General features: G+C 42.9%; 2 protein-coding genes across 3 annotated transcripts in view; one reads left to right on the forward strand and one right to left on the reverse strand.

The window, feature by feature from the left end:
* CCDC93 (CCC complex scaffolding subunit CCDC93) overlaps positions 1-5,655 on the forward strand; it is a 39,290-nt gene extending 33,635 nt beyond the window's left edge. For both annotated transcript variants that reach the window (XM_077935394.1, XM_028744373.2), the window contains 4 exons: positions 2,520-2,557; positions 3,102-3,186; positions 4,591-4,704; positions 5,333-5,655. In XM_077935394.1, the coding sequence (XP_077791520.1) occupies positions 2,520-2,557; positions 3,102-3,186; positions 4,591-4,704; positions 5,333-5,386 (291 nt within the window). In that variant the 3' untranslated portion in view covers positions 5,387-5,655. The remainder of the gene's footprint in view (positions 1-2,519; positions 2,558-3,101; positions 3,187-4,590; positions 4,705-5,332) is intronic.
* Positions 5,656-7,422: 1,767 nt separating this feature from the next.
* LOC114584497 (5-hydroxytryptamine receptor 5B-like) lies at positions 7,423-15,872 on the reverse strand. Its single transcript, XM_028706419.2, has 2 exons — positions 15,054-15,872; positions 7,423-8,130 (listed from the first exon to the last, which is right to left on the reverse strand). The coding sequence occupies exons 1-2, from the start codon at positions 15,762-15,764 to the stop codon at positions 7,798-7,800; spliced, it is 1,044 nt and encodes a 347-aa protein (XP_028562252.2). The 5' UTR covers positions 15,765-15,872; the 3' UTR covers positions 7,423-7,797.
* Positions 15,873-22,393: the final 6,521 nt, after the last annotated feature.

Below are 22,393 nucleotides of genomic sequence, written 5' to 3' on the forward strand. Positions count from 1 at the left end.
ATTAGCCATGATGGCTGGGGTTGATGGGAATTGGAGTCCAACGACATCTGGAGGGCAGCAGGTTCTTCCCCCAGCAGGTTCTTAGTGGGGGGAAATCATTAGTGGGGGACATCACTTCACAGGATTATTTTTTAAGAATTGCACAATGCTTTTGTGTGCCGTATAGCGTTAATTAGTTCTAATGTAACTCAGCGTGGGTAGAATGTCTCCTCTGTCTCCTCCACATAGGAGTTCTTGCCAAAAAGTTAAATGGCAAGGTGTAATTATATTGCGCTCTCCCTGCACTGATGAGAGCGAAACCAGACATAAATTCAGAGATGCCTCTTAATGAGAGGCATTATTTCTATAACCGATGTGCAGTTAAAATATTCATTATCTTTTCCTTTCCTTGACGTGATTATGACAGCGCTGAGAATATAGTTATTTTAAAAGTCGTCTTTTAAAATGCTAAGTGTTAAATTGATAAATACTGCCTGACTGTATATCAAGAGCTCAGTGGTATCGAGCATGTGCTCTGCATGCAGAAGATCACAGAATGCAGATGCTCAGTCCCTCCTAACATCACCAGGAAGGGCAGAGAGAAAACCCTGCCTACAGCCCTAGAGAGCCCCCTGCCAGTTGGTGACCATACTGAGCTGGATAGACCAATTGTCTGACTGTAATAGTCTGACTCTAAGGCAGCTTCCTCTGTTCCCAATGGTGAATTGAGATGTCATGGAATTGTGGGCCAGCTAGATTTTGCTAAATTTGCTTAATGACGCCTGATTACAGTATTTTTTGCTCTATAAGACTCACTTTTTCCCTCCTAAAAAGTAAGGGAAATGTGTGTGCATCTTATGGAGTGAATGCAGGCTGCGCGGCTATCCCAGAAGCCAGAACAGCAAGAGGGATCGCTGCTTTCACTGTGCAGTGATCCCTCTTGCTGTTCTGGCTTCTGAGATTCAGAATATTTTTTTTCTTGTTTTCCTCCTCCAAAAACTAGGTGCGTCTTGTGGTCTGGTGCGTCTTATAGAGCGAAAAATACGGTATACAAAAAGTTGTGGTCTTCAAAGGCTAAAGCAGACATGGAGAAAAACAAGTGAATTGGAGGAATGTGTGTGCTTTTGTGTGAATGCATGGACAAGGAAGCCATATTCCTGTAACCCACTTACAATTTTTTGTTGTTGTTAAGTGGCGTACATAAATCTTGTCAAATAAATAAATAAAAAACCCAGGTTGACTCCTGAATGGGATTCTCCTAGCCAAAGAGGATTTTCCCATCTCCTGCTTCAGCCCTCCAAGAAGGCCAGCAGATCCTAATTCATGGTATGGGATGTGCTGAGGAGAATTCAGTGGGGATGGAGGTCACAGAGATTGATTATAGGGGGCTGGTCTGAAGTGCATGGATTAAATCAAGCAGTGGATTCTAATGCGGGCCTCCTCAGGTAATCGTGTCAGAATGCAACTGCTTCAAGGCTTTTGCCAAAAAGAGGTCAATACATTATGAACCTTCCTTCAAACTGACTTGAGACAATTGGTCCATCTATCCTGATTTTGATTCTTCTGACAGGCAGCAGTTCTCCAGGGTTTTGCTTTGAATAAAGTGAAGCATGTGATTGATTGCCCTGTTGAATTTGGCAATGTGTTGTCTCGTGTCAAGTGTTATTTATAAAGGGGCGGGGTGGAGGGGGAGACCCATGGTTTCTTTGAAGATCTGCTGTGGTTTGCATTGTTATGCCGCGTAAATAGGAATCCGATTCTGTTCTTTCCAGCAGCTAATGCAAGGCAAGAAAAATGCTAGCGGAGCAAAAAATGTGCAATAGCACTCTGTGAGGCAAGGAGAATTTTTGTCTACAGCTTAGTCCAGGGCTGTCATCCTTTTTCGAATAGCAGATGCCATGGGGTGTGTGGCAAAACACAAAATCAAGAGTACAGTCATTGCTGCCCAGAATTCACTGGGGTTTTGTAACTCTGTGGTTGCATATCCCTTTGTACATGGTACTTCAATTTCTTATGAGGTGGCTTTGATAATGTTTTGATAAATAGGATAGCAGCAGTCCAATATTTATTTGAACACATATGCTAGCTGTGAGGAGCACAAAATGTAGAATATATGCTCCTGAAAAGATAAAAGATAATAGGTACACAATTTATCTGAAGTCATCTAAATTCCCTACCAACACATATTTGTGTGTAATGCTCTGAATATCCTCACACTGTTGTATTTCAAGTACTGTTCTTAGGGTAACATATTACTGGTTCATTAAATGCATGTTCATTACTTCATGTCTGAAAGTATGTGTGAATACTATGAGAAATTTGTGGTAACCCAGTGAGGCCTCAGATACAATGTTTTTGAACGAGTTGGTTCACGCACATTAAACTGCAAATCAGGTAATTTAGTGCAGCAAAGTCTGTATGATCATGCATTAGCCAAGCTGTATCATTTTCTGAACCAGCCCTATTGCTTAAAAGGCATTTGCTTTTTTACATGGAAAATTTTGCATAAAAATGCAGATCCTTGTGTTTGTCTTTCCCAGGTTAACTTGTTGAATTCAATTCATGACAACTTCCAGCAGTAAGTAGTCCTTTCTTTTTTGTGGGTACAGCCTTTACTAACACAGCTTGGCCATTTCACCTCCCTTACGATTACCAGCCATTGATTTAAAGAAACAGTCACATGTCTTTACAATCTTTCCAGAAGTTTCAATGGTCTATACTCTTAAGAAAAAAAATAAAGTCATGTATCCCATTCAAGAAATTATGCATGTCACATTATGCTCCTAAATGGTTCATGTAATACTTGTTTCAGTGCCTTTTCTCTGAAACTATGACGGTATGCTGCTTCTTGTTTTTCAAGGGGAAATATAGAAAACAGTCCTACATTATTATTTCTTTTGCCAGACAAAGGCAAACTTCAATAGGCTAGCCCTAAGAATTCTGTCGAAATCAGTGGGACTTGAATAAGCATCACTGGGATCCAAAGAGGCAAAGTTTGTCTTTTCTGTCAACTGCAAGCATGATTTACCATTTAGGCCGCAGACATATTGCGTGGACTCTCACTCTTTCCACAAGTGACCCATTTTCCTTTGTCTAATGCCCTCGTGCCATTCTCAACTCAGAGCCATGGCTTCTTCTGGTGCTCGAGACCAGTTTCTGCGGCAAATGGAACAAATCGTAGAAGGAATTAAACAGAATCGAATGAAGGTTGGTTTATTATTTTTCACATAAGTTTTGATGGTGTTTCTTCTTAGACCTCAATATAACCTTTAGGATTTGTGCAATGAAATACAAACCTACAGTACATCTGGAATATGCATTCATTCCTGGGCTGCTACAATATGCTCATTATTACCCTGTGAGCATACTGCAACATTCTAGCAATTGAAACCCAGTGGTTGAAGATGCATCTCTATACCAAGCACAATGGAAATGATTTGGATTCATAGACTTGGTCCTGAAAGCAAATGCCTTGGAACATAATCTGGTGTGTGTTGTGTTCCTCCATCATGCAGCCTTCACCTGTTAAAACACATGAACAGTTCTTATCCCAGATCACATATCTGCCAAAATTCCCTTGCATTATTCTTTAAATTACCCCCTTTTCTTTCATTCACAGAAATCCTTCCTTCAAATAAATGGCCATTCTCAGTTTTTAGATTTAATGATTTGTAACTAAGATGTGCTGAATAGAACAAGGGATAACCTAAGGTGTAGGAAAGCCACTATTATTTAGGGTAGGCAGTACTACTGCACTTGATAATTTGGCTTGACTCTGGCAAAGGCAGCTCAATATCTGAGCACAGAACATCTCTGACTAAAGATAAAACTTGGATTTAAATTAATTAGTCAAGCTTATAAAGTTTCTCTAGTCTAGTGGATGGCATAGTAAAAGGAAAAATAAACCCAAGGGAAGTTTGATCATCTTGCTATCTCTGCATTGAAAAGACCCCCTGTAGATGTTCTCCCGTGGAAAATGCTGAACCTTTTAAAAAAAAACCAACAAGCTTCTTTGCTACAGCCACTCTCACTCAACAAAGTGGAAGGTGTTTCCTTCTTGCTTGCCATTTTTTAAACTCATTCCATTGGTGTGAAACAAGCACTTCTAGCACAAAGCACCAGTGTGGGCCATATACAGTGGGTTGTCCAGAAGGGAATCTGGCTCAAGTCAGTACACCTGTTGAAACCACAATACAGGTATCCTTGAACGAGATAGTATAGGAAAGAAACATCCCATGAGCAGAAAGGCAAAAATTCACTTGGGTCTTGATTTTCATTTATGAATGCAGACCATGAAGGTGGGGCCTCATGAGTTACCTTACTTTTGAGATTTTAAGCAAAGGGGTGTTGGAAAACCTTCAGCACAAGATAACTGACTTGTGGCAATGAAGGTTTCATAGTGATTTCACTTTTTAATCCTTTGCTATATTTCTGCTCTTTCCTAGTTGTACACTACCAAATGTTTCTACTGTTGGAACAGATGCAGGGAGCACTTGTTGTTTATCTGGTGTTTTGTTTTTTTTAAGAGAGGAATGGGGGAATGCTGGAGGATTTTGTTTTTGGTCTTGCACGTTGCAAGGTACCATAATACTTTCCCCTCATTACCAACAGATGGAAAAGAAGAAGCAAGAAAACAAAATGAGAAGGGACCAGCTCAATGATGAATATCTGGAGTTACTGGAGAAACAAAGACTCTACTTCAAAACGGTCAAAGAATTTAAAGAGGTAAATGGGACATTGGTGGTTGTGGGGAGAGAGAGAGAGAAAACACGTACGCAGAGATACTTTGTCTCAAAAGCTCTGACCATGACGTCCCATCTCCCCCACCCCCCAATCACCTAGCGCTGTAAGTTTGTGGGCAAAATGCAGATTAGCTGTTCACAACTTGGTACCCTGCAGATGTTTGGTGCTACAACTCACATAATCTCTGTTAGCCATAGGGATGAAGAGTTAGTCCTAAACACAGAGGGCATGAGGTTCAGAAGGGCTGGTGTGAATGATTCTAGGTAATATAATTGGTAGAAGGCGGCTAAGAACAATCAGATGCATTCGTCTGTTTTTTTCAGATATTCTTATTTTCCAGCATAATTCATACGGACCAATCCCATCCAGCACCTTTTCACTTTAACAGTAAATTCCACCTGCCTTGCCTTCCGAATTACCTACAGCATGTGTTAAAAGACAGACAGCTGATTTGGGCTGTAATCCTATATGTTTAGTTTGAAATAAGACCCACTGAATTTAATTACCCTTCCTTCTTTGTAGCCATGCAGGTTTGCACTGTTAGTATCATCTTTTAACTGACATGTCTTGTTTAATATTTTAAATCTTCTATCTCTTTGTTTATCAACAGGAATGCCGCAAAAATGAAATGCTTTTATCCAAGCTGAAAGACAAGTGTTCCTGAAGAATTTCAGACAGCAGTTCTGTAATATGATTGAATTCATTTTCATTCTGATCCAGCCCAATGACTAGATGTATTCCTTTTTGAGATTTAATGCAGTATAGCAGTTCAGAAATATTATTTGATTGTCTTTTTATATATGCACACACATATAAAGTAAAGTGACACTGTTTTGTAAATGATTTACCTTTGCACTAGTTAACATTTCATGTGCACTAGAAAACATATATTATGTGTTAAACAATAAATATGTATAAATCAAAAGCTCCAAATTCGTTTGGCTGACTAACTTGCTTTCTAAGCTTTTTTTCTTCTTGTATTCACGATAAAAAAACCTTCTTCACTAACAGGGATGTGTGCAGATATTGATGTTTTGCCCATTTCTCTGACAAGCTACAACATTGGCATCTGAAATTCTGCCCAAAGCATAGAAACCTTCAGCACAAATGACAGAACCTGATAGGATTTAGAAAATTCTAAAAGAGCTGAGTTCACTCTAGAAACAACACATGTGCTAGCTGAAGACTGAAAGGGGTCCCAGACTGCAGAGGTAAATGGGCTGAAAAAAGTGCAAATGCCTTGACTGAATCCAAGCACCCCTGCTTCCAAAGTTGGCAGTAGGGCTCCTTTTGCAATGGGGGTGGTGGTGTATGTGGGGTACGAAACAATACAAGCAAGGGAATCAGACGTTCCCTCTGAACAAGCAGACAGCACTTCTAGTCACACAACAGATCTGTGTTTCCTTGTATTCTTCATACAATAGGGACACACCTGCCTGCAGTCCCCTACATTGCGTAATATACCTTTTTGAAGGGTTGTCTGACCAACAAGCAGCTTAATATGTGTGGATATTGAGAGTCTGCAGCAGGTAATGGTGGGGGGGGGACTTGATATAGGCATAGTTTTCAAACCAAGCTGATGCAGATGTTTCCTCCTGTACCAGTAAACTGATTTAAAACAAACAAAACAAAAACCTCCCAGTCTCTACACCTGGAGAGACTAGGATCTTGAGGTAGCCTGGAACCTCTAAGCAATAGTTTAAAGCTTGAGAATTCAGTCTGCATTGATGTCACCAAAGTATATATTGCATGCTGTTGTTGTTTAAAATATATTTGACAATTAAGTTAATTTATACTGACTAAGCTATCAAGACTCATTTTAAAGAGCCTGATGCCAACTTTGCATTGATCTTAAAACTGAGGTAATAGCTGAACATGCAGCTGAGTAAAAGAGCTTTATCCCAGCATAGTAAAACATATGTGTGATGCCGCAAGAAAAGATTGCACTTATTGTTCATTAAATACACATTAGTATTTTTCTGGAAGAAAAGAACACCAAGAGTTTGCCAAAGTATGGTGGTAACCACTAAATGACTCTGAAGGAAACCAGTTGATGCAATATGTTTCCCGCTCTTTGCAGAGCGATACACTGTCCTCCCCAGTTACCATTCAGTGTTCAGAGTCACGATTTCCCCCATAAAATGCATTTAGCACTATGCTAACAGGGCTAAGACATAAACCACATGCTGGCTACATGTAGGCAAATCCAGTCCAGTTAATAGGGTCATTTGCAGCTACTAAAGGAAAGTTTCCACATAATTATATTTTCCCCAATACGACTGATTTGAATGGAAGGCTCTGGACTTTCTAACTGGGAATTTTTAGTTTCAATGCTCCCCCCTGTTGTAGACTTCAGAAAATTGCCTCCATCCTCTACGTAACCCAGCACTTCCTTGTGCCATTTCACATGATTGTTTTTGCTCAATTTTGCTGCAATTAAAGTTTTAAAAGTTCAGCCATCCAAGTTCAATGATTCTTGTATCTTAGCAGTCAATGATCTTTATCCTGATTCATATCTGAAGAATTACTAAAGCAAACAAATACTGTTAGGGGTTTTATTTGTTGCTGACACTTTACTTACCTCCAGGCTCTCTGTATTGTAATGCCTTGTAATTCTTGTAATTCTTGTTTTTTGGTGCCTTACTACACCCGCAATAAATGTTTCATAGTAAAAGTTATTGATGACACTAAAACTGACTGTTGGCAAATGAGCAGAACAACTTTAAAAATACGGTCTAGCCTTTACAAGGCAACACAGGACAGCTTGTTGCACAGGCTTAATTGTGATCGAAGTGGAGTTCTTAAAATTATTTGCTGCCTTTCATATAGGGAGCTGCATCCAACTGGGCAGGAGGACCTTTGCAATGGTTAGAGATTTTTCTCTAGAAAACTGGGCTGCATTGCAATGGAGGGTGTGTAATGGGCTATGTTTCTGATATATCACCCGTTCTTATTGCTTAATTCCCACAGTCAAGCAAAATATGCAAACGGGATTACCTAGCAAACAAAATTTGCGTAAATGAGCTTAGTACAATCCAATATGTCTGGTAGCCATGCCCCCCCCAATTGCTCTTTTTACCTCTGCCTCACAAAAAGGTTCTTGAATGCATTGTTGTAGTTTTTGTTAAAAGCTGTATAAATCAGAGGATTGAAGAAGGAGTTGGAGTAACCAAGCCAGAGGAAGATGCTTTTCCAGACTGGTGCTATGGTGCAGGAGCAGAGGGGGCTTATTAGTTCTGTGACAAAGAAGGGAATCCAGCAAAGTACAAACACACCAATTAAAATGCCAACCATCATAGCCGCTTTCTTCTCTTTCTGTTCTCTCCATGTTTCTCCATCTGTCTGGAAAGTGACAGTCGCATGACGAGCTGTAAACACCATCTGCGGCTGATGAGAAGCTTCTTTCACCTTGACATAAAAGCAAACAGGAATTATTACCAAGACAGTTTTGTTTAAGTAAAGGATTTCTACACACACACACACCCCTTCACTGCTTTTCAAATGACAGACCAGCTGTGCCCAAGCCCAAACTCTAGACTTCAACCAGTGTGTGTGTGTGTGTGTGTGTGTGTGTGTGTGTGTGTGTTGCGCAAGACTTCTACTGGGGTGGAGAGAGGCAATAAAAACACAGATCAGGACAGAACTACGTTGCCCCGTTATTCACTCCTGCAACATACAGCACAAACTACTGCTCAAATAAGTCACTACCTCAAATGTCAGATTCCAAAGGCTGGTGAGGTCTTGTGCATGGATTTATGCCTTTCAAGCCATTCTGCCCTAAACCTATTCCCCTTGCTCTCAAGCAGTGCAAAGTAACATCTGATGCAACACAAGAAAAGCAAAAATGGCAATGTCTCCAGGTGAACATCTGCACATAAATGGGCTTTTTTAAATCCTAGTCATACTGTTTGGCATTTTTGTTAGAGTGATCCAACATTTGGCTAGATGGGGGAGCCATAGGAAAACTGACCCTCTCTCCTCTAACCTATAGAAATGTATCCCCCTGTCCAAAGTGCGCGTGCGCACACACAGCCCACAGACAGGGCACTACAGCAGCATCAATAACTAATGGAATAAAACATAGAATGAACAAGAGGGTTCTATCCAGTTCTTCCACTGCTAGATGTCTTTGAACTGACCGTCATCACATGAGAGCCCAGGGTGGTTTGATCTAGCAGAGGCTAACATCAACAGGAGAAAGCAGAAAGATTGTTTTTTTTTAATCAATTAACCCTTTCCTGTGGACCCCCCTCCAAAAAAAAGAATACACTAGTCTGCCTCAAAATGTTGCACCCTCTGACTCATACACACAACACTGGAATGACCCCATCTGTTTGCTCTTTGAATGGCTAATATTGCTGGAAAATGTTACTGGAAAACTAAAACAACCACAAGCACCAGCAGCAGCACTGCAGGACTTGCCTGATACTGGTTGATGAACAGTAATGAGGAGAAGCTCTGGTGCTGAACCCAGCTCCAATTAAGGGCTTCCGGGTGACATCCAATGATTTCCCCATGCTTGTGCAACAGAAATCCACTCATGCAGTGGGACGTCTGGTCTTTCTCCCACTTCAGCCCGCCAAATCAGCTGGAGATGCTCCCATGTAGGGGAAGCAGCAGGGTAGTAAGGAGAAGCCTTTGTTGGATCTTACTCTTTGCGTGAGGCTTTACTGACAAACAGCAGAGACCCAGCATGAGGTACAGCTCTTTCTGGGACTGCTCTGGCTTAAAGAATGCTCTGTCTGTCTGTCCTCAGCTTTATCCAGTAATCCAACTACAAAGGAATGGACAAAACATAATCGTTATCACTGAAGTGATAAATTAATAGGCATTTAATGTTGCTTTGCCCAACTCAGGGTTCCATCTGTAAGGGCCTGGCTGTTTTGAACCTCTTTAGTATGAGAGGAGGGTAGCAGCCCCAGAAAGGCTAAGTGTGAGCAAAAAGTCACTTATCAGTCAGCAGGGTGGATAGTGCAGTCTTTTTCTACAGGTGAGAGACACGACTCTGAAACCTATACTAGGAAATAGAAGGGCATTTATTTGCCTATTCCTCCTACTCCTCTGCATTGCTATTCTCGTGATTCTCAACCAATAAATCAATGACTACAGATCTTTGCCCTGGATCTATATTAGTAGCCTAAGCAAATGCTTCTCTGTTGAACTTGCACAGGGGAAAAACCGAAATTGCTATAGTAACAGAAATTGGTAAGTGGGGCTGGGAGTATATTGCCAGTTTCACTTCAGACTTTACTGCCTCCAGGACATGCAGTAAATATAGTCTGCCTCACTGATTTGTTCTCCTTCCTGCTGCTTCAGGTGTTTCCTGTCATCCTGGACCCTTTTCTGCAGCCTCCTCTCCTTTGTATTTGCTTCTACCTGCATCAAAAGTCCTGGGAACCAGAACTGAGCACCCTGGTCTACTTTGATCCTAACATAAAAGGCTTGGCCCTGCAGATGATTAATTGCCAGGAATGTTAGCAAACCTTATCCTGCTAGCAACCTTACCTGTAGTGATCCCATTGATGGCAGTGGGACTACATTAAAACAAAATATATTGTCCATTTTATGTCCTAATTCTGTTGCATGTGCAAGGCCTACTGAATTTAAGGGGGCCTCCCCCCCCCATTCCTCCAAGCAGATATAGGGTTGAAGCCACAGTTACAAACAAACAAAAAACTGAATCGATTTCCTGTGTGCAAAGATTAGGGGTCCCTCCAGACAACCTGTTTATTGAGCATTCATCATGATTTGCTTGCACAAATCAGGAGATTAGATTATATTGTCTTTATTGAGCGATTTGTTTGCTGCAATGAGCATTTGTCCTGCATTCCTGATTTGCTGACAGGCTTTTTATACATCACCCCATTAATCAATTGTTCATCTAACACTTTTCATTGTGTTTCCCTGTCACTTTCCTAACAGTAGAAAGTCTGGGGATTATTATTTTTTAAGTGGATTTGTTGCACTAGGGCAATAGAACTCCTTAATCCATTTAAAACGTGCAAGCCTAAAGTTCCTATGTGTGCTTGAGCCACTCCTGTGAAATAGTGATAGCTTGCAGGTACCCCAAGTCTTGTTAACTCTGCACAACACCTCTTCCTTTCCCAAAAAGATAACATTGGCTCAATGTTTCTTATCGCTTGTCCATTCCTTCTATGTTTTATTTCAATATTGAAACAAGGACACAGTGAATAAAGAACTCCAACAAACATATTTCCAAAAATGTGCAGAATGTCAATGACCTATTTCTATCTGGAATGTGACTAATCAATCTCCTTCATAGATCATATCAGAATACCAGGAAAATGAAGAACCCAACTTCGCAGTCCTTGCCCAGGCAAGTTTGATTACACTGGAAGAGAGTGCAGTGACTATCACTCTGCTCACTTGAAGCATCAGTAGCACTAGTAGCTGGCATTGTTAGTTATAATTAAAACTGCTCCACTGTAAAGCCAAGCACGAAAGAAAGGTTTCAAGACAATGGTGTGCACACGATGAAATAAAAAGACAGGCTTAAAATGAAGAAATTCATTTTGGGTTGGGACTGTATATAAGGACCTTTTGCCTATCAAGAAAGGAAAATGGACTGGGGATAGTGGAGCGCTTTCCTAATCAAGGATGCTAAGAGACATATGCTGTAATCCTATCCAAATTTACATAGAAGAAAGGCCCATTTAATTCAGCTGAGGTTACTTTGACATAAATGTGAGTAGCAACCTGCTGTTGCTTGCAACAACTAGATCTGTATGTGCATTCCCCAAAATGTAACCGTTATATTCAGGTGCCAATTCACACATTCAGATAAATTGAAAGTTGCAAAACATGCAACAGCTTTACCATGATAATACACTAATCTAATAAAGGCAGCACCATTATCTTTGCTGCATCTTCCCCTCCCACGTGGTGACATGATGAAGATCTAAGGGCCCCTTGGGGTTTACGATCCACAATTCCCTCCGCCCTTGCTTAATATGATAAGAAGTATTTTTCAAGTACTATTAAGTATTTGCCTTAAGAAATGAAGATTTTTGTCCGACACATCAAGTTGCAGTTTACCAAAACATTAGTAACGTGGTGCATGTTTACTCAGAAATAAGTCCCACTAATTTTCAATGGGGCTTAATCCCAAGGACTGCACTCTCAAATTTCAGCACACACATTCTCTTGTGTCTGTGTATCTTATTTCCAGACACAGCATTATACAAATTTTGTTTTTAATATCACAAAAAATGGTATCTATCAAAGTTCTTTCTCTGCCTACAAAAAAAGCAAATGATTGCAAACTTGAAAATTATGGAGGCAATAACATAGGAAATGCAATTTTAAAAAAAGTCAGGAGGTTAAGCTTTTGTGGACTACAGCCACGTTATCACATGAATGCAGTATTATTCTGGGCTGCCCATGTAGTGGTGGGACTGTAATGCAGAAAAGTGCAATGAGAGTTTTGTAATTAACAGCGGGAGTTTCCCAAAACTGTTCTTGATAACATCTGCATCATGATACCAGTAAGCCAAAAAACAAAACAAAACAAAGAATCTGATAAAAATCCTCTTGGTTTTACAGTCATCATCCTCCGGAAAGAAACAATTCCATCTTCTTGTCCTCACAAACTACTGTGTGTGTGTGTGTAGCTCAAGATAACACTTCATGCATCTTATGAAGTGGACTATAGTTACCAAAAGCTTCATGCAATGATACATTTTGTTAGTCTTTAATTTGCTACAAGTCTCATTGTTCTTTTTGCTGCAACCAACTAACATGGCTAACCCCCCCCCCCCTTGGAAATTGCTGCCATGGATTTTGGACACACTTGAATGAATTAAAGCTGGAATCCGTCACAATCATTCACATCAAGCCGTGCAAGGAAGCTATAGGGAAATCAACTGGGATCATTTATGAACTGAAACGACAGGCACTGAAGATCAAGCCCAGACAATGTAAACTTTTGTTGCTGACTTCAATGGTATGGAGACTGTGACCAGCATGAGAAATGGTAGTACATATTAATATGGATAGCTCAGTCGGCAGAACACGAGATTCTTAATCCCAGAGCCGTGGGTTCAAGCCTCACATCGGGTGAAAGATTTCTGCATTGCACCCTTGCAACTCTACAATTCTATCAACAGCAATTCCCTATGATAGCTAAACAGAACCTCCTTACTCAGAGGCAGTAGGCCTTTGAATACCAGGCACTTAGGGAATGCAGCGAAAGAGCCATGCAGCAAGTAAGCACTGTTTGTAGGCATTCTAGAGCACCAGGCTGGCTAGGAAAGAGGAGGCTGTAATAAACAGGCCTGACCACCCACTCTCCTCTCCTATCTCCTTTACGTGACATGCAAAGTTCATTCCTGAATATTCAACCTCCCCCACAATTCATCTTCGCAAGTGGCTATGAGTTAAGAAATGCACACAGGTGGATTTGGTTATGTAGCTGCTGATGCATAGATGGACAGACAAATGGTGACTCTAAGAGAAAGACTTCATTTCCAAACTCTTTGCCACAAGCAAGCATGCATGACAGAATAATTCAATACATAGTTAAACCATTCTGTAATACACCAAAACAGTGCAGAGCGCTGGGGGAGATGTGTGCATGCCAGCGATATTGATACAGTGGTACTTTGGTTTAAGAACAGCCCTGTTTACGAACTCCGCAAAACCGGAAGTAGTGTCCTGGTTTGCAAACTTTACCTCGGTCTAAGAACAGAAGCCGGACGGTGGAAGGGCACCGGCGGTGGGAGGCCTCATTAGGGAAAGTGCGCCTTGGTTTAAGAATGGTTTCGGTTTAAGAATGGACTTCCGGGACGGATTAAGTTCGTAAACCGAGGTACAACTGTAATTCCCTTCCTACCAAAGAATGAGTCCCAAGATGGTTTATAATAAAAAGCACCCCCTCAAAAAAATGAAAGGGGAGACAGACACTATTAAGACTCTTGAGGATTAGCAGCGTAATTCTAAACAGCGTAATCCTAAACTCATAAATTTATTCCTACTGCCTTCAGTGACACTGTGTGTTTAGGATTGCAGATGAAGACGACAGCAGACTCAATTTAATTGAACATGGTGTGGGCTTCCTTTTGTGTAAACACGTACATAATTGGGCTGCATGTGTCTAAATAAAAATATTAGCTCTTTTCCACTTGGGTTGTGCCAAAGGATAAAACGGTGGAAACTATTTATTTGCCTCATCTTAAAGCATTGTAAAACCTTAGAAACACTGCACACCAAATATTTGTATTTACAATGGTTTCTTTCTTCACACAATGAGCATCAGCTTTTCAGGCTGCACCAAAAAAAAAAAAAAAAAAAAGGAACGCATAAGACAAAAACAGATTTCAAACCAGCTGTGTAATTTTGCACCTCCCCATTTATCCTGCCACACTGGCTGTCTAATGCCTGCATTTATCTACTTTCCATCTCAGATGTGCCACTCCACTCTCATCCTCCAGCTATTCCTAGCTGAACCTTTCTGTCCTGATGTTCACTTTTGCTGTTTCTAATACATCCAGAAGTCCCTACAGCTGTTCTAGAAACTCTTCCCAAGGTTAGAGCTAACCCCGGAACATAAATAACACTGAATAATTTTTTCCAGACCCCACACACCTGGGATTAGAGGTAGACACTCCCCGCAGCAGAGCGCAGAACTTCCAAGCAGTCTTGGAAAACCTACACTTCACGCTTAAGAAGCTAAGCAAAAGCTCTGCATAAACGTACTTCCTCCCCTTTTCACTGTGGCCCCCTGAATTTCCAGCTGCATCCAGCTGCAAATTTCCAGCTTGTATCTTTCTGCTTGCAAGTTTCAAAACTTGATTCCGAAAGAAAGAGAAAGAAAGAAGCTTTCATTCAAGGCTGCATAGAAGTTTCAGGCTGCTTGAAGCAACTTTTCCAAAGGGCGAATGAATGCTTCTCCTTCCCAGCCTCAGTTGCTTTTGAAAAGATCTGAAATTCCGGAGCTTTGAAACCAAAGTCTGAACTGCGCTGGTTCGAAATAACCCTGGCTTGCAGCAAATGCTGTCTACACCCGCTCAACGGCCAAGTTCAACAATCAAACCTTGAATTGTTTGGATGCCTGCTGGTGAAACGCAGATTTAGGTTCATGCTTGTTAAACTTCTCCGACCCACCGTTCGCCCTATTGCTCAACCACCCCACGAACCGGGCCTTCTGCACGCTCCCCCCACAGAACTTTAGAGTTGGAGGGTCATTAGCCCACCCCCTGACAGACCAGAAAGAGGCGTCGCGGGGGAGCCGGATTCCAACGCAGCCTCACATACCACGTCGCACCCCCGTCCTCCCCGCGCACCAATCCTCCCCCCCCCCCACGGTGCTTTACCTGCCCCGTTTCTGGGAGGGGCCCGACGGCGTTCCTGCCCCCGACGCGGAACTTGGCCGCCTTGTAGATCTTCCAGTAGACGAAGAGCACGACGCCCAGGGGCAGGTAGAAAGCGCCCCCCGTGGAGAAGACGGCGTAGGCGGGCTCGGGGCTGACCTGGCAGCGCTGCTGCTCGGCGCTGTACGAGCTGCCTCCCCAGCCGAGCAGCAGCGGCAGCAGCGCCAGGAGCGCGCCCAGCGCCCACGCCACGCCGATGAGGGCGCCCGAGGCTCGGCGGCGCGCGCGCGGGGTGTAGCGCAGGTGCCTGGAGACGGACCAGTAGCGGTCGAGGGCGATGGCGGCCACGCTCCAGATGCTGGCCGTGCAGCAGAGCACGTCGAGGCAGACCCACGCGTGGCACAGCGCCCGGCCCAGGCGCCAGCGCCGCCCGCCCCCCGACAGCTCCTTGGCCAGGCTGAGAGGCATCACCAGCGCCGCCACCAGCGCGTCGGCCGCCGCCGTGGACGCCACCAGGTTGTGCGGCGCGCGGTGGAAAGCCTTCACGCGCACGATGGTGGCCAGCACCAGCAGGTTCCACACCAGCGTGGCCACAGTCAGCAGCGCCAGCAGGCTCAGCACCAGCAGGCGGAACAGGGACAGGGGCTCGCCGTCGTCTGAGGACGAGGTGCGGTTCGCTCCTCCGGCGCCTGAGGAGGAGCCGTTCAGCGGCATGGCCGGCTTGGCGGGAAGAGCAGCCGCCCGTCGCCGCCCGCATAGAGCTCCCGGCGCGCCAAACTGAGGGGAAAGGGAGCGGGCGGAGGAGGCGGCGGCGGGTCCAATCAACGCGCCTCGCTTCTCCGAAGTGCTTGGGAAACTCCCGCCGGCGGGCAGGTGGCCGGCAGCCGAGCCGCGCAAAGCGCTGCAGCTGCTCGCTCCGCCCCCTTCGGAAAGGCCGCTCCCGCTGCCAGCGCCACGTGCTGCTGCTGCCGCGCGCGCCTTGCTTTCTCTACCCCGGGGGTGCGCAAGGTCGGATTTAGGTTTGATGAGGCCCTAAGCTACTAAAGTTAATGGGGCCCTTTATATGGCTGTCCAGTTCGTCAGCAACAAATTGCCGCTGTTTTTTGTCTTGAATATATGCGATATGGTAATTTATGGACGTAATAGGTATCTAAAGCCATTTGCACATAACAAAACACGTATTTTATCAAAGTAATTGATATAGAAATGAGCTAACCAGTGATACTTGAGGAAGCAGGCTAGCAGGTGGCCCATTACTTACATCATAGGAGCCTACGCAACACAAAACACTGTTGCTGTATGTAGGTTTTATTTGTTTTTTTATCTCATATTTTGGAAATGTACATCCAGTTTTTTTCCGTTTTTGGGGGGGCCCCACTTGGGGCCCTAAGCTATACCTTGTTTAGCTTTAAGTAAATCTGGCACTGGGGTGCATAGGAGCTGGCGAAAAGAGCAGTCTCCAAACTGACTGCCCTGCCTCTAGGAGAGCTCTCCAAGGTCCCTGGCAAAAGATTATTTCCCCAGCTGCAGAGAGGGTGGTCGAACCTGCAAGGCAAAGCACACCCCCCCCCCCAATGTGCTACACATCTGCCTCCACTATCTTATCTTACGGGTCTGTCATATAACAGTAATGTAAATCACCTGACCTGGCCCCAGTGCCTAATCAGTGTGATAGGCAGGAAGAAATTCAACTACTGCAGCCTTTTTGTGCTGATAATAATTTATTATTTATACTCTGCCCATCTGGCTGGGTTTCCCCAGTCACTCTGGGCGGCTCCCAACAGAATATTAAAAACACGATAAAACATCTGAAGGCAGCCTTGTTTCCCTAAACAAGGCTGCCTTCAGATGCTAGGGAGACATCCAAGAGGATGGTTTCCTTATTAGTTTAATGCTTCCTTTCTTCGATGGGCATAGCCGGGGGTGGGGGGAGGCAGGGGACCAAATTTACTTGATTATAAATCAAGGAAATCCATAAAAAAATACTAAACTAACTGAGGCCCCTGCATAAAGCCTGCCCCGCCCCCTACATAAATCCTGGCTATAGCTATGCTTCCTTCCTTCCTAAATTAGACACTTGGGAGATTTGCAGTGCAATCCCATGCTGATCTACAAAAACTGGATGCCTTAATCTGCCCCAGCTGCAACAAAACATGTCTCTCCCATATTAGTCTCTACAGCTGCAGCAGGTGCTGCAACCTTCTAACAGCTTGACTTCACCCCCCCCCCCCCAGGCACACTCCTCCATTGTCTCCTGAGATGGACAGATGCCAACAACATTAGAGGTGATTTCACCTGTTATGGTGGGAACTCCATGGAGTGTCTTTAATCCAGGAATTGGGAACCTGTGAGCTTTTAAATGTCTTTGGAAAATAAATAAATAAATACAATTATACTTCTATTTATACCCTGCCCACCTGGCTGGGTTGCCCCAGCCATTCTGGGTGGCTTCCAACACATATAATAATAATAATAAAACATCAAGAATTAATAGTAACAATCTGATCCAATATAAAAAGTTACAATGACTTTTTTTTAGTAATTCATAATAATCCAAACAATCCACTTTTGAACTGCCAGAGCCACTCTGCTATCACCACTTTTCACATTTAAATATTTATACTTCTTTTCAAAAAAAGTTCCATTACAAAATAAGTAATTCTCAAAACCAGCACCATAATGTTAACGCAAGACCCCAAAGACATATGAAGCAGTCTTTTTCTCAACCCAATGCCTGCTAGAGACAATGCACCTTTACACACACACACACACACACACACACACACACACAATGAAGAGAGATTGTTTTCCTTTTATTTCTTCTTCTTCTTGCGGGAAGAGGTTTGACAATGGTGAAGCAAAAATTGTAAAGCCCATTGCCATCAAAAGCTGTGAAAGACACAAGGCAACAGGACTTATATGGGGAAAGAGTTGCCTGCTTCTGGTGGTGGTGGTGTGATATATATATATACATACATACATACTGTGTGTGTGTGTGTGTGTGTGTGTGTGTATATATGTGTGTGTGTGTGTGTTGTCCTGTACTTCTGCATACCTCATGTTCACAAGATGCTGATCCCTCCATCTTGTTTTTCAGTAGCCCCATTTTGACTTCAGCTTGGTTGGCATTCAACCACTGGAGTTGGTTATTAGAGGGACAGATAGCAACAACAAAGGCAAGAACAGTTTTAATAGGGCTGACTTTTAAGACAGGAGCAACAGCACTAGCTGTAGTGAGTGGGATGAAGTAATTGCATCTGTGGAAGAGTCACCTCTCCCTCAGTCTCCCAAGTGGTTTTCTACGCAAGAGGCCATCTCACAGGACACTGTTGTTATTTTCTTCTCGATAAAAACTGTTTAATGTCCGGACTTCCGGAGGCGGCGCGAAACGGTGATGGCGGTCCTCTTCGATCTCTGAAGAGGGGCTCCGCAGGAAAGGGTCGTTTCGCCACGGCACAGCGACTACCCATTAAGAAAAACCACGGGTAGAGTGAGCCCGTGGCCGTGGGACTCGGCGGGCACCTGGAGCGACCCCGAAATCGTAGAAGGGACCCCGTAAGGGGCTCCGGAGCGAAGGAGGGGTAGCGGTGCTGTGAGTTCATCGCTCTTTCTGCGGAAGCGAAGCCGCGCGGCTGTCACAGATGAGCGCCGACCTTTCTTCCTTTAAAGATCTGGCCGGGACAACAAACCCGTGAGTAAAGACATTAAATTCAGAGAACAAATTGCTCTTAAATTGGCTGAAACCGGGAGACGATAAAAAGGAAGTCCGCCTTCCGGTACTGCTTACAAGATCAAAGCAAAAGAGCTGCCAAGCGTAAAGCAGCGGAAAAGGGAAGTTTTAAAGAGAGCCTTTCATGCACTCTCAGAAGTGATTGCAGAAAAGGAAAGACAGACTACTTGTGAGTAAATTTTTAAGAGGAAATTTGGAGAGACCCCCCTCGGTTAAGGACTATTGAAAGTTAATCTCCAAACTGCTGGGCTGCCGGTGGGGAAACTGTTTTAACTGCGGAACTGTTACTAAACTTTTATCAGATGAAAGTGTTACTTTTGAGCTTAAACAAGTTGGAGTTGATACAAGTGGCACGCACCTTTCTGAAACTTTGTTAAAAGTTAAAAGTACTCTGCAGGATTTTTTCTACTATTTTTTCTGGGACTATTGTGTGTTTTAATATAACAGGGACTTTAATGGCGGAAAAGTTGTCTTCTTCTCTCTGACTTTTGGTGGTACTCCCCCTAGAGGACTTTGGGATTATAAAGGCCTGGGAACAGCTTTGTATGTTTACTCTCTCTTACTGGATTGTTTTGGAACTGAATCTGTCTTTCCCATGGGACAATAAAAATTTGACCTTGAACATTGACTGATGAGTGGTACAGGAAAGACAAGAGCAGCTAAAGCCAAGGAAGCCAAAGAGAAGGAAAAAGAGAAGGAAAAAAAGCAGTCACAGCTTTTACAAACAACTCTGACTCAGGGACGCAGATCTTCGGTCCCAGCAGTGCTGGGCCTACAAAAGGCAGAAGTCGAAAAGCCTAAAAATCATGCAGAGGAAGATATGGCAGCAGGAGGATCTGAGGGAGTTTTGAAACAAATTTTGGAGCAACTGGCAGCCCTAAATCAAAAGGTTGATAACCAATCACTAAAAATAGACCAAGCTACATCCTCAATCCAGAAATTGACTGATCAGGTTTCCCAGCACACACAAGCAATTGAAAAATTGCAAGGAGCTACAGCTGAAAATCGTAACTTAGCTGGGGAAGCTATTCAAATTGCAACGGCAGCAAAAAAAGAGGTCGAGGAGGTTAAAGGTGAAGTCAGGCCTTTGCATAAACAAATTGGTGAACAGCAAGCCTATCTTTCTTTGGTGGAATTGAAAAATCGGGAGAAGAACCTCAGATTAAGAGCTATTCCAGAAATTGAACAAGAAGACTTGATTGGATTTTTGACAACAGAAATTTCAAAATTCTGGAACATAAAGGAAGAAAGCGATTTTAAAATAACTTCAGCTTTTCGACTGGGAAGATTGGTAAGGAAGGACAGATCCAGAGATTGCCTGATAATTTTGAGATCAAGGGAAGAGAGAGACAAAATATTAGGCCTACACTTTGCAAACGCACTGGAGATACAGGATAAAAGGGTGCAAATTTACAGAGATATACCAAAACAGTTACTGGACCTGAGAACCACCTATTCAGAACTGGCAAGATTGCTGAGACTTAACACAATTCGCTACAGGTGGGAGTTTCCACAAGGACTATCTTTTACTTACAAGCAGAAGAAGGTAAAAATAAGAACACCAGAGGACTTACAAAAGTTCCTGCATGATCACGGAGAAGATCTCCAAAAAGAAGCAGCAGCACATTGGCCTCTACCACAATCTGGGACACCGTCTGGAGGCGGACCAGGCCCTACACCCTCGGAACCAGAGGACAAAGAAGAAACACCACTCTAGGTGCAACAAAATAGTACAGGATGTCCCTGCAGCTACTTAGTTGGAATATAAATGGTGGAAACTCCCCGGAAAAAAGAAGGAAAATATTTCACATATTGAAGAAAGAACAATTGGACATTATTTGCTTACAAGAAACCCATGTGACCAGGCTCCACAGGAAAGTTCTAGTCAATAAAAGACTAGGCCAAGAATTTATTTCATCTGACAAGGTCAAGAAAAGAGGTGTGGTGATATATGCTAAGGAGAGCCTGGCACCAAAATTTGTATTCAAAGATGAGCAAGGAAGAATTTTGGCGATTGAAATTCAGACACAAGGAGAAAAAATTTTGATATTGGGAATATATGCGCCAAATGACGGGAAATCAGAATTTTTTAAGAAGCTGCATGAGACTATGCTGGACTATTTGGACTATAACAACATCATAATGATGGGAGACATGAATGGAGTGGTGTCTACACATATGGATAAGTCTCAAAATCAAAATCTAACATCAGATGGAAGACTGCCTAAAACCTTTTTTGAACTGATTGACAACTTGGATTTGATTGACATATGGAGGACAAAGAACCCCCTAGGTAAAGAAGGAACTTTTTTCTCTGAGGCCCACCTGTCCTGGACACGGATCGACCAAATTTGGACGTCTAGAGGGCTGGCACCCAAGACCAGAAAGGTGGAAATCTGCCCAAAAACATGCTCCGACCACAACGCCTTGAAACTAGAATTCAGACTTACTCAAACCGGTTCCTTCAGATGGAGGATGAATGACACTCTTTTAAGAGATCAAGAGATCGTCAAAAAGGCCCAAAAAACGTTAAAGGACTACTTTGAGATAAATTTGAACACTACAGTAGAAAAAAGAACGATCTGGGACGCTAGCAAAGCGGTCATGAGAGGGTTTCTCATACAGCAAAATTCAATCAAGAAAAAGCTCTGGAATGGAAAGAAGGAGAAAATATTGGAGAAGATACATCAGGGAGAGAAAAAATTGAGAACCAACCCAAAGTCAAAGGAGGTGCTGAGAGAAATCAAATTCCATCAAGCACAATATTCTAAATTAATAAATCAAGAAATTGAATGGAAAATTAAACAGATGAAGCAAAGATCGTTTGAATCAGCAAATAAATGTGGAAAGCTGCTAGCTTGGCAGCTGAAAAAAAGGCAAAAGTTAAATACAGTTACAAATCTAGAGATTGAAGGAAGAATGATTCAGAAACCAGAGGAAATTAGGAAGTGCTTCCACAGATATTTTAAAGAACTGTATGCACAGGGGCCTCAGAAAGAATTCGAGATAGAACAATTTCTAAAGTCAAATGGATTATCTAAAATAACTCAAGATAAAAGATCAATCTTGAACTCTAAAATAACTTCACAGGAAATCGAAGGTGCCATTCAGAGTATGCAACTAGGCAAATCTCCAGGCCCGGATGGGCTTACCTCCAAATACTATAAGACTTTGAAGGACTATTTGATACAACCTTTGATGGAGGTATGCAACTAGATTATGGACGGGAAGAGGGCACCAGAAACGTGGAAAGAAGCTTTCATCACATTGTTACCTAAGTCAGAATCCGAAAAGACGCAGCTTAGGAACTACCGTCCCATCTCACTCCTGAATGTGGATTACAAAATATTTGCAGACATTTTGGCAAGCAGACTTAAAAGGGTTTTGAATGAAGTAATTCATAAGGACCAAGCAGGCTTTCTCCCTGGTAGACATTTATATGAAAACACCAGAAACATCATTGACATTTTGGAACTTTTGCAAACCAATAGGAACACAAGGGCGGTGTTAATCTTTATTGATGCGGAGAAAGCTTTTGACAACATATCTTGGATGTTTATGAAGAAAAACTTGGAAGGGATGGGAGTGGGACGGGGGTTTGAAAATGGAATAG

The sequence above is a fragment of the Podarcis muralis genome, chromosome 1 (assembly GCF_964188315.1).
Source record: "Podarcis muralis chromosome 1, rPodMur119.hap1.1, whole genome shotgun sequence".
In the NCBI taxonomy this organism is placed as follows: domain Eukaryota; kingdom Metazoa; phylum Chordata; class Lepidosauria; order Squamata; family Lacertidae; genus Podarcis; species Podarcis muralis.

Bases quoted from the DNA above. Each gene is read 5' to 3' on its own strand.
- LOC114584497 (XM_028706419.2), bottom strand. From the start codon at position 15,764: ATGCCGCTGAACGGCTCCTCCTCAGGCGCCGGAGGAGCGAACCGCACC. The intron at 8,131-15,053 runs GTAAAGCACCGT...TTTTATGTCAAG, and splicing joins CCCTCCCAGAAACGGGGCAG to GTGAAAGAAGCTTCTCATCA.